General features: G+C 35.1%; 1 protein-coding gene and 1 non-coding gene across 2 annotated transcripts; one reads left to right on the forward strand and one right to left on the reverse strand.

Moving 5' to 3' along the window:
• Window positions 1-473: 473 nt before the first annotated feature.
• Window positions 474-3,364, reverse strand: LOC145566658 (uncharacterized). The gene is made up of 2 exons (XM_081626007.1): window positions 2,402-3,364; window positions 474-872 (listed from the first exon to the last, which is right to left on the reverse strand). The coding sequence occupies exons 1-2, from the start codon at window positions 3,362-3,364 to the stop codon at window positions 474-476; spliced, it is 1,362 nt and encodes a 453-aa protein (XP_081482133.1).
• A 3,451-nt stretch (window positions 3,365-6,815) lies between these two features.
• On the forward strand, window positions 6,816-6,919 carry LOC145569624 (small nucleolar RNA R71). Its single transcript, XR_014096202.1, has one exon. It is a non-coding gene; the product is annotated as a small nucleolar RNA R71 (small nucleolar RNA).
• The last annotated feature ends 8,265 nt before the right edge of the window (window positions 6,920-15,184 follow it).

Raw genomic sequence — 15,184 nt, forward strand, 5'->3', positions numbered from 1 at the left:
AGGAATCACACTTGGGGTTCTTTATCTCCCGTTGTTCTTGCTCGATTGAACGTGGATTCATGCTTCAAAGATATTATTACTTGTTCTTTAATGTGTTATGCATTGATCTTGGTGTTTATATGCTTATGAATATGATTCATGCAATTCCGCTTATTAGTATCTAAAGTCCTACACTCTATACCTCTTAAGAAGAGCTTCAAGTTTCTTTTTGGCGAAATAGAAGCCTCCATCACTAATTAACACCTTAGGTACCCCAAATTGAGTAAAGATGATCTTCTTGAGAAGGTTAAGCTCAACCTTATGATCATTGGCAGTGGAAGGTATGGCTTCAATCCACTTAGTTACATAATCCACCGCTACCAAGATATACAAGTTCCCACATGAAGAAACAAAAGGCCCCATAAAGTCGACACCCCATACATCAAAAGGTTAAACTTCTAAAATGTTTTATTGAGGCATTTCATCTCTCTTGGTTATGTCACCACTTCTTTGACACCTATCACATCTTGAAACAAACTTTTGAGCATCCTTATGCATCGTCGGCCACCACACGAGAGATTGTGAAATCTTTGCCACCGTCTTGTCAACTCCACCATGACCTCCACATGGCAATGCTCAAAAACTCCTTCAATTTCATGATCCGGCACACATTTTCGAAAAAGGCCATCACCAAATTTTTTGAAAAGATATGGGTCATTCCAAAAATATCTCCTTATTTCCTTGAAGAACCTTTTCTTTTGTTGAGAAGAGAACTCCGGGGGAATGACTCCACAATCAAGAAAAGTGGCTATATCGGCATACCACGGACTAGATGTTAAAGCTATAGCCATAAGAGTTTCAAATCCCATCTCCTCATTGATTGGCACATCCTCCTTGTTCTCAAAAGGAAGCCTAGACAAATGATCTGCCACAAGTTATCCGCTCCTTTCTTGTCTCTCATTTTCATGTCAAAATCTTGAAGGGAGAAAACCCAACGGATTAGGCGTGATTTTGCTTCCTTCTTACTCATGAGATATCGAACCGCTATATGATTTGTGTACATAATCACTTTAGAACAAATGAGATAGGACCTAAACTTGTCCATAACAAACACAACCGCAAGCATTTCCTTCTCCGTTGTAGTATAGTTCTTTTGAGCTTCATCAAAAGTTCTACTTGCATAGTAGATGACATAGGATCTTCCTTCTTTCTTTTTCCCAAGCACCGCACCTACTGCAAAATCACTTGCATCGCACATTATCTCAAAAGGCAAACTCCAATCCGAAGCTTGCACAACAAGAGAGGAAATGAGAGCTTCCTTGAGCTTTTGAATGCCTCAAGACAAGCCTCATTAAAGCTAAACACAACATCTTTTTTGATTAATTTGTTTAAAGGTTTGGTGATTGATGAAAAATCTTTTATAAACCTCCAGTAAAAACTAGCATGCCCAAGAAAAGCTCTCACTCCCGTGATGGAAGTAGGAGGGGGCAACTTTACAATCACCGAAACTTTGGCCGGATCAACCTCAATGTCCTTCTTTGACACTTTATGGCCTAGGACAATACCCTCCTCAACCATAAAATGACATCTCTCCCAATTCAAAACCAAACTTGTCTCTTAAAACCTTTTCAAAACTCTTTCAAGATTACAAGGCAAGTGTCAAAACATGAGCAACCAAAACTAAAATCATCCATGAATACTTCAATCTCATTTTCAAGCATCTCAAAGAAAATAGAAGTCATGTATCGTTGGAATGTTGAAGCAGCATTGCATAACCGAATGGCATTCTCCGGTATGCGAATGTTCCATATAGACATGTGAAAGTAGTTTTCTCTTGGTCCCTTGGATGGATAGGGATTTGGAAAAATCCGTAATACCCATCCAAGAAACAAAAGAAAGCATGGTGAGAAAGTCTTTCCAACATTTGGTCCATGAAGGGGAGATCCTTCTTGGTATTTTTGTTCAATCTCCTATAATCAATACACATTCTCCACCCGGTCACCGTTCGGGTGGAGATCTCCTCTCCTCCTTCACCTTTGATAATGGTCATTCCACCTTTATTTGGAACCACGTGAACCGGGCTAACCCACTTGCTATCGGAGATAGCATAAATTATGCCCGCTTCACACAATTTCAAAATTTCCTTTTTGACAACCTCTTGGAGGTTGGGGTTCAACCTCCTTTGAGGTTCAATTGAGGTGGATTGATCATATTCAAGATGAATACGATGCATACACAAAGAAGGGCTAATACCCTTGATATCATCAATCCTATACCCTATCACATCTCTATATTTTCTCAAGACAATAAGCAATTTTTCTAATTCAAGTCCATCAAGGGTAGCATTGGCAATAATAGGGTATTCCCCTTCATTACCAAGATAAGCATATTTCAAAGAAGGGGGTAGGGGTTTGAGTTCTACCTTGGGAGGTGGCTTGGAAGTCTCCTCTAATTTCTCCTCCTTATGCTCAAGCTCGATCTCTTTTTGTTGTTCGACCTCTTCCTCCTTTGAAGCTTCTTCCATAGCCATGACAAATTCTCTTGTCTCTTGAGAGTGGAACTCTTCCTTGCATGTAAGAGTTTCAACCATTGGATCTTGAGGCTTCATCAAGACCCTTCCCAAGAGATCTAACTCCTCATTCACAACATCAACTTTGTAGAATTTCTCAACCATTGGGGTCTTGAGTAATTTGGAGAACTCAAAAGCAATCTTCTCATTGGCCACTTCACATGTAATAGTATTTTTCTTGCAATTAATGACCGCCCCTAAGGTTTTAAAAGCTTCACGACCCAAAATCAAAGGAATATCAACATCTTCCTCCATATCCATCATTACAAAATCACATGACACATAGATATGCCCAACTTGGATAGGAACATCCTCAAGCTCACCACAAGGAAGTTTGACCGAGTGATCGGCCAATTGAATTGTTTTCCTTGTGGGTATCATTTCTATATTGAGTTTTTGTGCAATGTAAAGGGGAATTAAGCTAACACTCGCTCCTAAATCCACCAAGGCACCCTTAGCTTCCATGTTACCAATTTTAACCGGTAAAGTGAAGCTTCCCAGTTCCTTCTCCTTCTTTGGCATCTTGTGTTGAACAAGTGCACTAACTTGATGGGGAAGAGTGATGAGCTCGTCATTGATTTTCCTCTTGTCGGTGAGAATGTCTTTGAGGAATTTGCAGTATGAAGGCATTTGTGTAACAACTTCGATGAAAGGGAGATTAATGTGCAAATTCTTCATCACACTAAGAAACTTTGCAAACTTGTCATTCAACTTTCTCTCCGCAAGCCTTCCGGGAAATGGAACCGGCTCATCTAGATTCCTAGACGCACTAGGAGTTGAAGTTGTCTTCTCATCTTTAGGCTTCTTATTCTCCATATTCTCTTCTTTCTCAACAACCTTATCTTATTCCACTCTCTTCTCCACACTCACACTTTCTTCTCCTCCCTTCTTTTCCTCACTAGCCCCCTTTTTTGGACCTTCATAGGATGTGCCCGATCTCAATGTGATTGCCTTGTAAGAGTCCGGTTTTATGTTGTGAGATGGTTTAGCTTGTGGTTGTTCGGGTATAGTAGAAGGTGAGTTTAAAGGTACTCTCTTGGCCAATTAGGCTAATTATGAACCAACCATCTTGTTATGAGCTTTGATGTAATACCCCGTATTTTTGAAACGTATTTCTAATTAATTAATTAATTAGTATTCTCTTAAAAAGGGTATTTTAGTAATTTATTTTACTATTTGGATTTTGGAGCCAAAATGATAATTGAATTTTGGAGCCAAAAGTATTTTAAAACTCAATTATTATTTTTGGATTTTGGATAAGATTTATTATCCATTTATTTTATTTAAAAACCAGATTATTTATATATATTTCGGATATTTTAATTAAACAAAATTATATTTTATTATTTATTTAAAAGGGCCGAAAATTCCTAAATTATTAACTATGATTTTCGGATTTTCTATGTGTAGAAAATCTGATTTTCTTAGTTATTTTATTTAGTGAATAATTGGAATTTTACTAATTAATTATTTTATACAATAAATATTATTTACACAATTATTTTTAATTTCTTAAAACTAGCAAATTAATTCCTTAAATATCTAAAGCCACCATGATGGATTTTTGGGTGACTTATTTTGGTAAATTACATTTTTAGTTATCTCCTTAAAATCTCTTATTTTCCTTAATTTTATTTTTCCATTTCACAAAGATTTGATCATCTTATTTTCCTACCTTATTTCATCTTTGATTATTCCCCAAGTAATCTCTTTTGCCATTTTATTTTCATGACAAACACACTTTCCTAAATTCTATTATTCTTAATCACCTTAATATCAAAAGTTTCCATATTTCTTTATTCACTTCTCCAAATAATTTCCTTAATTCTTTTTACCATAATTCTTCCCATATTCTCTTGCCATAATTCTTGCATGAGCTAGCATATAAATACCCCTTCATACCTCTCATATTCTTCACACCAAAAACCCAATTCTCTTCTTCTCTTCTTCTCTTCTTCTCTCTTATTCTTCTTTTCCCTAAACCTTTTCATACTTTTCTTCTCCTCTTTTCATACAAATATTATCCCGTATACCTTTGAAGCCAGTTTTCGGGCACTTCTGGTCGGTTTTTTGGGTATTAATGTTTCACAAAAGATTGTTCCTCTCGAAAAATCCTTGAGATTAGGCTCAAGAATCACCCAATTCGGAGTTAAATTGAAGGAGTTATGACCTCTGCAAGTTCTGCCTATTCTTTCCAACGAAAATTCAATTCTCTTTAATCCTATTCTTTTATCTTCTTCATGGTTAGTTTTCTAAAATACAAATACCTATTTCAAAGCTATAATTTTATATTAAAGTATTATTTTAAAAGAGTTTTATAGCCCATGCACATTAGATTTGATTTTATGGTTATGTTATTTGCAAGGTGTATTCGTGATTAAACTTTAAAAGTGCGAAGTGTTGATTGATATTCAAATCAAGGTTCTTGAGGTTCTTTTTGTGTGGTTTTTCTAGCAAGGATCAAGGTACGTTTAGGTAGCTAGATACCTTTGAAAGTGATTAGTTTGAATAACATGTTTTTGAAATATGATTTTGAAATAAATTATGTTTGAAGGTATTGATTTTAATAAAAGTATTTTGAATGATTGATTTTTAAATCATGTTTTGAATGGTTTAGATTACTTATCATGTTTAAATAAAGGATTTGATTTTAAAAGATTTGTTGAATTAAATAAAAGGTCTTTCAAGGAAGAGTTATTGATTTTGGAAAAGTTATTAACATGAGATTTTATTCTCAAGTATTTATTTACAAGGTTTGATTTTGAAAGCATGTGGAATTAATAAAAAGGATTTTGAATTATATTGGAACTATTGGATATTAAAAGGATTTATTGAACCATTGAATTATTATTATTATTAATGCTTTATAAGCATGTTGGTAATCCCACTATGCGGATTTGGTATATTGATAAGGCCTTAGACTTTGTATGACCGGGTCTTTCCTCAATAATAGCCTTGTAATATAAGGAGACTAGCTTGGGGGGTGTGCACACTTGGGTGAGGAATTGGATTAAAAGAAATTGGTTCTTAATAAAGGAATTGGTTTTATTAACTATTATTTTGAATATTGAATCATTGAAATCGGTTTTAGAATAATGAGTTTGGAATTTATTGGATTAATTATTGGAATTGATTTTTAAAGCATGTTTGCAAATAAATTGAGTTTACATTATCTTGCACTTATTGTACTTAGCATAATTTGCTAATCCGTATTTCCTATTTGTTTTGGTTCACCCTGTTTACCGTAATGGTAAGCAGTGTTGACTATTTTCAGGTGGAGTCATGAATGAGCATATGTGAGTCCTGGGATTTGCTTCACCTAGTTTAGGAATGTTGGTCACGTCTTTATTTTGAGTACTCGTAACAATGTTACTATTTTTATAAGTATTAATAAAAGAAAGTTGAGTTTCCGCTGCAAGTTTTGTTATTGAGTTAAGTATTTTGAGTAGCCTTGCGTAATCACGCGGCCGTAACACGCTCAGGTCTATCTCTACGATATAATTATACGTATTATATTGGTAATTCCGTAGAGGGAGATTTGGGGGTGTTACATTTGACCTCTTGCATTTGTTGATACATAGCTTGGAGTTGTTGAAGAATTTGGGTTTGTGTAGATTCGGGTTGAGATTCTTGATCTTTGCTCCTTTGAGACACTTGATTTTGATTGTTGTGTTGGTTTTGGTTGTTATATTGGTTGTTCCTTGGGTAGTTTCCTCTTGGGTTTTGAGTTTGAGGTGAAGGTGGGTTTTGGTATTGAGGGTTGGAATTGTATGATGGTTGAGCTTGTTGCCCCCATTGTTGAGGTTGAGGTGCAAATCCGGGTGGTGGTTGTCTCCAAGCTACTCCACCACCACTTCCCCTATATCCATCTTGCCTTGTGTTGTATGCCGCCACATGCTCGGGGCTCAAATCTCCACAATAAGATGTATCGTGGTTTGTACCACCGCAATTTTGACATGAGAAAGAATTGACTTAGAAGAGCTTGTCCCACTATTAACACTCGTGTTCAACTTTGCAATCCCCTTTGTCAAAAGCTCAATTTGATTTTGCAATTGATCAACGTTCTCCACTTCGTACATCCCACCTTTTTTTGGTGCATTCCTCCTTCTACTACCCCAAGAGTAGTTCTTTGCTACCTCTTCAATTGTTGCTTCGACTTTATTTTCGGGGATCTTAATCAATTGTCCACCCGCCCTTGCATCCAAGTTAGCTCTAGACATAGGTTCCAATCCATCATAGATGAACCTCATGAGCAAGCTTTGATTGTGTTCATGGTGAGGACATGCTTGTACCAACTCTTTGAACCTTTCCCAAGCTTCACTAAAACTCTCATCCGCTTCTTGTTCAACATGTAATCTTCCTTCTTATTTCGGCAATATTCTCTTCAGAAATGAACCTCTTCGAGAATGCCTTGACTATCTCTCTCCATGTTGTGAGAGAATTTGGTTTGACTTGCTTGAGCCACTTCTTTGCTCTACCCAAAAGAGATTATCTAAATAAGTGCATTCGGATGTACTCTTGAGAAACTTGATTTGTTTGAATCATGGCACATAGCTCAAGGAATCTATCAAGGTGCTCAATGGGATCTTCACGTGGAGAACCCGAAAATTGTTCCGCTTGTATCATTCTTGTGTATTGGGGATGAATGGTAAAGTTGGTTTACGTGACGGGTAGAAAATCCCTCCCATGAGTTCATAATCCTCCGAATTTCCAAACTCACGAAACAAAACATCATCCTCTTGACCCTCCATTGCTTCACTTTGAGAACTTGAAGACAAAGAATCACTCTCACTCTCAACAATAACACCAAGACCTTGCCCTTCTTCTTGATAAAGCCTAAGAACTTGTCTTAAAGTACGACCGATCTCGTGGTCAATGAAATGAGTGGGTGGTCCTTCAGACCTCCTGTAGGGAATATTTCAAGCATCCCACACTTGAGCCCCATTATGATCATATACTTAAGCATGGTGGCGTCTAAAGGGAAGGAAGCTAGAGCAAAAGAGTCGCCAACAACCGTTCACAGGGTGAAGGTTACACCCCTTCACAATCTATGAGATCACTAACTCCATAGTGGTCCTGAACCATGACTGCATATTCGGGGATGAAGGTACAAATCTAATCTAAAAGAGATTGAACCTGCCCTAAATAGGCCTCTACTTTATTCTTCTCATATTCATGTGCGCTTTCTGACTAACATACAATCAATATATTAATCCTAAACCTGTTTAATCTATGTTGGTTGATTTATTAATGCACAAACAAATCTATTATTGGCGATCACTTGAATTAAAATCACATTAGCCTAAACAAGATTATCAATTATCTTATTAAGCGTGATTTCAAGTACAAATTCCCTTTAAACCTGCAAGAGAGGGCGTGATCAAGCAATAACAATAATATCAAGCAACAATAATAATATTGGCACAACAATCATCATCATCATAATAATATTCTCAATAAAGCATAATAATATTAGCAAGATCTTAGGCATGATACTAACAAGATTAATAACAAATCCTAGCATGTCACTAAACAATAAAGATCAAAGCTTTAACCCTAACATGATATTAACATGATAGAAGAAATAGGAAACAATCTAAACATGATACTAGAAAGCAATAAATAACATCCTAACATGATACTAGGAATTAAAATAATATAAATATGCTTCCTACAAAATAAAACAACTTACTTTGTTGCCTCGTATCTCTTTCTATCAAAACAATACACACGTTGGTAAATTCAATAAAGTATTAAATCAAATAATTAATTAAATAATTGAAATAGAATTTGGGACCAAACCATCAAAAATTATTAACCTTACACATCTAGGGCGAAGGCAACTTCGAACTTGGTTAGGTGCGTCTAAGACTCGTGAATGCGGAATATTGTATTTGAAAAGGGAAGGATTAGAAAGAGGGAGAAAGAATAAGCTCTAGCTTGAAGTGAGAAAGAATAGAATTAGATGATTGTTGATGATTGAAACGGGGAATATCGACCCTATTTATAGAGAAAATAGACTGTAACGATAAAAAAAGATCAAATTCGATCACATGAAAATAGGTTGTTGGGGCTATTACCCTAAATCAAATTAGAAATTTATAACCTAAACTTACTCTATGCTAGTTAGTGGGAAGTAAAGCGTCGATCCGCAAGGAAAGGGAGTTTTGCTGAATCAAAGTGCAATTATGAACCTATTGCAATTAACAATTGGATGATTTTGAAAGTTTTTAAGTTTTTCAATGATCAAAATTATAACTACTAAAGATAGAAAACAAGAAAATTAAGAATAATTAAGCTAGAAATGCTAAAATAAGGAACACAAACTAGGATTTAGAGAAATTGATCAAAGCACTAGGGAGAGGGGGTTCCAATCATGATCAACCTAGACTACAATGATAATCAACATGGATTCATGCCAAGGAATACAAATCCTACTCAAGTAATTCATTCCCATGCAACTACTCAAGCAAATTGATGAAATAAATCAAACCTAAACTAGATCATTCCCATGCATCTAATTTAGAATTCAAATATTGGAATTAAAGGTGCACACCAATAACTCCCAGCAATTCAAGCACAAAATCATCAACTCAAGGCTAAATCCAATCAATCATCAACATAATCCTAATTAATCATGATCTTCACCCCCTTCCCTAGCTAGAAAACTAAGTTAGAGAAGAGAAATTAACCATCACAACTACACTAAGCATGGTTTAATCTTAACAAAACTAAACATGATTCAAGTTCAAAGGAAAAGCAATCAATCAAGTAAAATCAATGAAATAGATGGAAATCAAACACTATTAAAGCAATTAAATCAAACCAAAAGGAAAAAGTAAAGAGAATACTACTAAGAAGCATGATTGATGAAGGAAAAACTTGCAATACTAGCATTGGATTGAAGAAAACTTGAAGAAATCTTGATTACAATGATGAAACTTGAAGATTAAGCCACTTTCTCTCTCTAAAATACTAGAGTTTCTCTCTCTAAAATGTTCTAATTAATATTGGAAAATAAGATAACCATCAAATTCAAGAAGAAAACTATTAATATTGCTTAAAAAATACGGAAATAACGACCCAAGGGCGGAGAGCCCTCTCAAGCCACACCGCACCCTCTCCAAAATGGGTACGGAATCCCCAAACCCACCAAGCCACACTCGCGACCCTATGTGTCGCGCTCGCCGGTGATAAGTAGAGAGGCCTCTCTAGTTGTAGAGAGGCCGCGGTTGGGAGAATAGGGGAAAATGACCCTCAAAGGACCGCGCCCGCGGCTTGAAGTGGAGAGCCTGCGACCAGCCATCTATAGTTTCAACCAACTAGCTCCAAAACTCCCTGTCCGCGCCCAATGTTTCAGCACCCGCGCCCACGGCTCCTTGTAGAGTTGCGCGCCCTCTCCTTTGAACATCTTCATCTCTTACGAAGCCATCCATAAATGTCAAAATCCTACAAAAACAACAAAGAAAAGATAGAAAACACAAGAAAGGATAAAAAAAGGAGGGAAAACACGAGAAAGAACAAAAGTAACAAAAATAAAGGTAAAAATGGCTTGAGAAGGCTCAAACAAATGACAAATTAGGGAAAATCCTTGGTGAAAATTGATGAATTAGTGGCATAAATGCCACTCATCAAAAGCATCAGCTAATGCATAGACAATAGCCTAGTTTGTTATTGAGTTAGATGCATATACAATCCTTGTTCAGCTGCTTTATCTTGAACACATGGGTATCAAGTTAAGTGCTTTACATATACATTCAATCAAGGCGTAGATTTTTTTTTTTTTTGGTTTTCTTTTATTTACTTTAGAGTAATTATTTATTACTTTCAATGTTAAATATACAAGCCTACTAGCTCAATAGGTAGAGCATTGTGTAATTTCACAAAAGATGTGGGTTCGAATCCCACGTAGGTTCATATAAGCTTATTAGTACAGATGTTCTTCTTTTGGTCAGAGATAGTAGAAGTGAGTTATGTGTAAATTGTTCCATGTCAGGGCCTTAGCGTATTTTTCTCTAGATTTTTTTTTTTTTTTTACTTTTGCGATTTTTTAATCTACTTTTGCAATTCTTTTATTTACTTTTTTATTTACTTCGAATGTTATATTAATATATACTACCTGTAAAGAATATTTCAAGCATCCCACACTTGAGCCCCACTGTGATCATACACTTAAGCATGGTGGCGTCCAAAGGGAAGGAAGCTAGAGCAAAAGAGTCGCCAACAAGTTTTAGGAACTAGTAAACCATTCACGATCACAGAGATCGCTAACTCCATAGTGGTCCTGAACTATGACTGGATATTCAGGGATGAAGGTACAAATCCAACCTAAAAGAGATTGAACCTACCCTAAATAGGCCTCTACTTTGTTCTTCTCATATTTATGTGTGCTTTTCGGTTAACATACAAGCAATATATTAACCCTAGACCTGTTTTATCTATGTTGGTTGATTATTAATACACAAATAAATCTATTATTGGTGATCACTTGAATTAAATCATATTAGCCTATTTTAAACTATTAATTATTTTATTAAGCATGATTTCAAGTACAAATTTCCTTTAAACCTGCAAGAGAGGGCGTGATCAAGCAATAACAATAATATATCAAGCAACATAATAATATTGATACAACAAATCATCATCATAATATTCTCAATCTCATCAAAGCATAATATTAGCAAGATCCTAGGCATGATACTAAAAAGATTAATAATAAATCCTAGCATGTCACTAAGCTATAAAAATCAAAGCTTTATCCCTATCATGATACTAGAAAGCAATAAAAGCATTCTAACATGATACTAGGAATTAATAAAACAATCTAAACATGATTTCTAAAGAAATAGAGCAATCGAATTACTCACTTTGATGCCTCGTACCTCTTTCTTTCACCTCGAGGTCTAAGGCAACTTCGAGCTTAATTGGCTAGGTGTATTCGGGTCTCGTGAATGAGGAATGGTGTATTTTATAGAGGCAAGGCTTAGAAATCAAGAGAGAAAGAATAAGCTTTAGCTTAGAGAGAGAGAAAGAAAGAATAGATGTTTGTTGATGATTGTTAACGGAGGAAATCACCCCTATTTATAGGGAAAAATCGACCGTAAACGATAGGAAAGGAGTCAGAATCAGACACGGAATAAAACTGGCTCCATCGTGACGCGACAGGACTATCGCGATGCGATAGCTCCATCGCATGGCGATAGGCCCATTGCGGCGCGATGAACCTATCACGGCGTGATGGTTGCTGCATGATAAGATTCCCGTACGGAGTCCTTCTCCTAATCAAATTAGGTTACTTTAATCTTTTAAAACACTTGTTTTATTCCAAATAGAATCCTTTATCTTTTCAAAATCAAATATAATTATAATTAATAATCTTAATCCCATTAGAACTTAAAATAACCTTCTAGAAGATTCTAGAATATTAGAATAATCTAATAACTTTAGGAATACAATTAAAATTAATGGAACCTCCACATGATCATTGGGTCGCCCATGAAACTCATTTAGGACCCAGTTTAGTATTTTGGCCATAACTTCCTCGTCATAACTCAGAATTAAGCTTATAATATATCGTTGGAAAGGTCTTTTCAAACCCCATCCAACTACACAATTATTGGACCTATATCATGGACCAAAAAAAACTGGATTGGACGTTTTTCATAAATAGGATACAGAATGAATGATTTTCAAAAACAAAAATGAATTATTTTTATTAAAACAATTTAAAAAACAAAAGAATTCACGAGACTCTTCAACATTTCACCTCGTTCGATATTTAATGACATGAAAGATACTCATCACTGGGTTTGGTTTTTGGGGAGACACAATCAGGTGTCTACACTAGCCTACTAGCTCAATTGGTAGAGCATTGTGCAAATGCGCAAAGGATGTGGGTTCGAGTCCTACGTAGGTTAATTTATTAGTTGAAATTATATCTGTATTTGTTAGTTTTATACCTGAAAAGTTAATTAATTTACTTTTTGCACTTATTTACTTGATTTTAATTTGAAAACTTTACTTTAACCTCAACTCATATACTTTTCTTTTGGTTGATTACTACTCATTTTTAGAGCGATATTGTATACACCCAAATGTGTCTCCCAAAAACCAAACCCAGTGATGAATACCTTTTGCGTCGAATCATAATCGAACAAGGTGAAAATGTGAAAGGTCAAGTGTTGCGGTTAGTTTTTTATTAAAAATTCTTTCTTTCTGTTTTCGAAAAACAACTCTATTTTATGAAAACAGACAATCCAGTTTAGTTTGGTCCACGACAAGGGTCCAATAATAGTGTAGTTTGATGGGGCTTGCAAAGAGCTTTCCAACGATATATTATAAGCCCAATTCCGATGAATAATGAGGAAGTTGTGGCCAAAATACTAAACTGGGCCCGGTTTGATCTTTACATGCGGCCCAATGATTTAGGGGAGGGCCCAATGATAATTATTATTCCTAAAGTTATTAGAATTGATTATAGTCTTCTAGAATTCTCTAGAAGGTTCTCTTTAATCCTAATAGAATTAAAATTAATAATTATATTTTGATAAGTTTTATTTGGAATAAAACTATTATTTTATGAAAAATACGATTTCGGTTTTCATACGGACTTTATAAATCGATTTTGATTCATATGAGGACTCCGTGTTTAAAAGCGCGTAGGAATCCAGGCTGTCGCCACGCGACAGACCCTGTCGCCTGGCGACAAGGTCGGTTTTGCAGCGACAGCGTGGAGTTTTATTCCTTATCAAATTCTAACTATTTCCGGACTGTTTTCTTATAAATAGGGTCCTAAACCTCCGTTTTTATTCATCTATAATTCACAATCATCATCATCAATCATCTCTTCTCCCTCTAAGCTCTCTCTAGCTTTTCATAAACAAAATTCCGCATTCAGGAGATCTAGAAACACCTAGCCGAGTTCGAAGTTGCCTTCTCCCTAGACGTGAAAGGTGATAATTTCTGAGGGTTTGGTCCCTAATCTCTATTTCAATTACTTAATTTAATTGTTTGTTTTATATTTTCCTTAAAGTTACTAACGCGTGTATTTTGTTATTAGAAAGAGATACGAGGCATCAAAGTATGTAGTCTTATTGCTCTTTCTTGTCGAAAGCATGTTTAAATTTGTTTAATTCCTAGTATCATGTTAGGATGTTATTACTGCTTTCTAGTATCATGTTTAGGGTGCTTCCTATGCTTTCTAATATCATATCAATAGCATGTTAGTATCATGTTAGGTTTAAAGCTTTGATTTTTATGTTTAGTGACATGCTAGGGTTTGTTATTAATCTTGTTAGTATCATGCCTAGGATCTTGCTAATAATATTATGCTTTAATATGATTATGATTATAATTATGGTGATAATTATCATGTTGCTTGATGCTTATTTATTGTTATTGCTTGATCACGCCTTTTATGCATGTTTAAAGGGAATTTGTACTTATAATCACGCTTGATAAGATAATTAATAATCTTGTTTAGGCTAATATGATTATAATTCAAGTGATCGCCAATAATAGTTTCATTTGTGCATTAAATTCAACCAACATAGATAAATAGGTTTAGGGTTAATCTGTTGATTGCATGTTAGTCAGAAAGCGCACATGAATACGAGAAGAATGAAGTAGAGGCCTATTTTATAGGGCAGGTTCAATCTCTTTTAGGTTGGATTTGTACCTTCATCCCCGAACCCTATTTGGTTCAAGACCTTTTGGAGTTGACGATCTCATGGATCGTTAAGGGGTGTAATCTTCACCTTGTGAACGGTTTACAAGTTCCTAAAACTTGTTGGCGACTCTTTTGCTCTAGCTTCCTTCCCTTTGGACGCCACCATACTTAAGTGTATGATCACAGTGGGGTTCAAGTTTGGGGTAATGCTTGAAATATTCCCTACAGATATAAAAGGAAATGACTTGGCTTCTATGCTCATTTATCACTTTCAATGACTTAATTATACAAATACAATTGAATTTTTTTGATTTTTTTCTTAATTTACTTTTGGTATTACATTGTTTACTTTTAATTTGAAAACCTTTACAATGAGCTCCATACTACTTATTTCTTATAACTTTTCATCTTGTAAGGATTTGAATGCAATAACTTAGAGTTTTTATGCTATAATAAAGTCTCCATACTCATTAATCAGAATATCCAATTAAATTTTTGTATATATCTTTGTGATAATTTGATTTATTTTAAGTTATTTTTTATTTACTTTTGAGATATTTTGAATAAGCTAAGAGTGTCTAATATTTACTTTTAGAGATAACCTATGTAGGAATCGAACCTACACCTCTATACATCCGCATAGTGCTCTACCACTTGAGCAAATAGGTTTACTTTAAAGTCATTTTTATTTGCTTTAGATTAAATTTAATTTACTTTTAATTTAGATATAACTGATGTAGGAATTACTTGTTATAACCTTATTCATCTTCTTAAAAATACTAAAGATTATTTTTAAGGTGAAAGTTTGAAAAGTGCCTCCAACGTTCCTGTTTTCTACATTAACCATAACAATTGATCGTAATCCACAGCTTAATCCGCAGCTTCTACTCTCGAGAGTGCACAAGGGCTGCCAACCATGTGGAATTTGCAATATGGAACATCCGTACAGTAGAGTGGGGAACCCCTCA

The sequence above is a fragment of the Chenopodium album genome, chromosome 11 (genome assembly GCF_948465745.1).
Source record: "Chenopodium album chromosome 11, dcCheAlbu1.1, whole genome shotgun sequence".
In the NCBI taxonomy this organism is placed as follows: domain Eukaryota; kingdom Viridiplantae; phylum Streptophyta; class Magnoliopsida; order Caryophyllales; family Amaranthaceae; genus Chenopodium; species Chenopodium album.

Bases quoted from the DNA above. Each gene is read 5' to 3' on its own strand.
- LOC145566658 (XM_081626007.1), bottom strand. From the start codon at position 3,364: ATGGAGAATAAGAAGCCTAAAGATGAGAAGACAACTTCAACTCCTAGT. The intron at 873-2,401 runs GTAGAACTCAAA...TTTGAGAACAAG, and splicing joins CTTCCAAGCCACCTCCCAAG to GAGGATGTGCCAATCAATGA.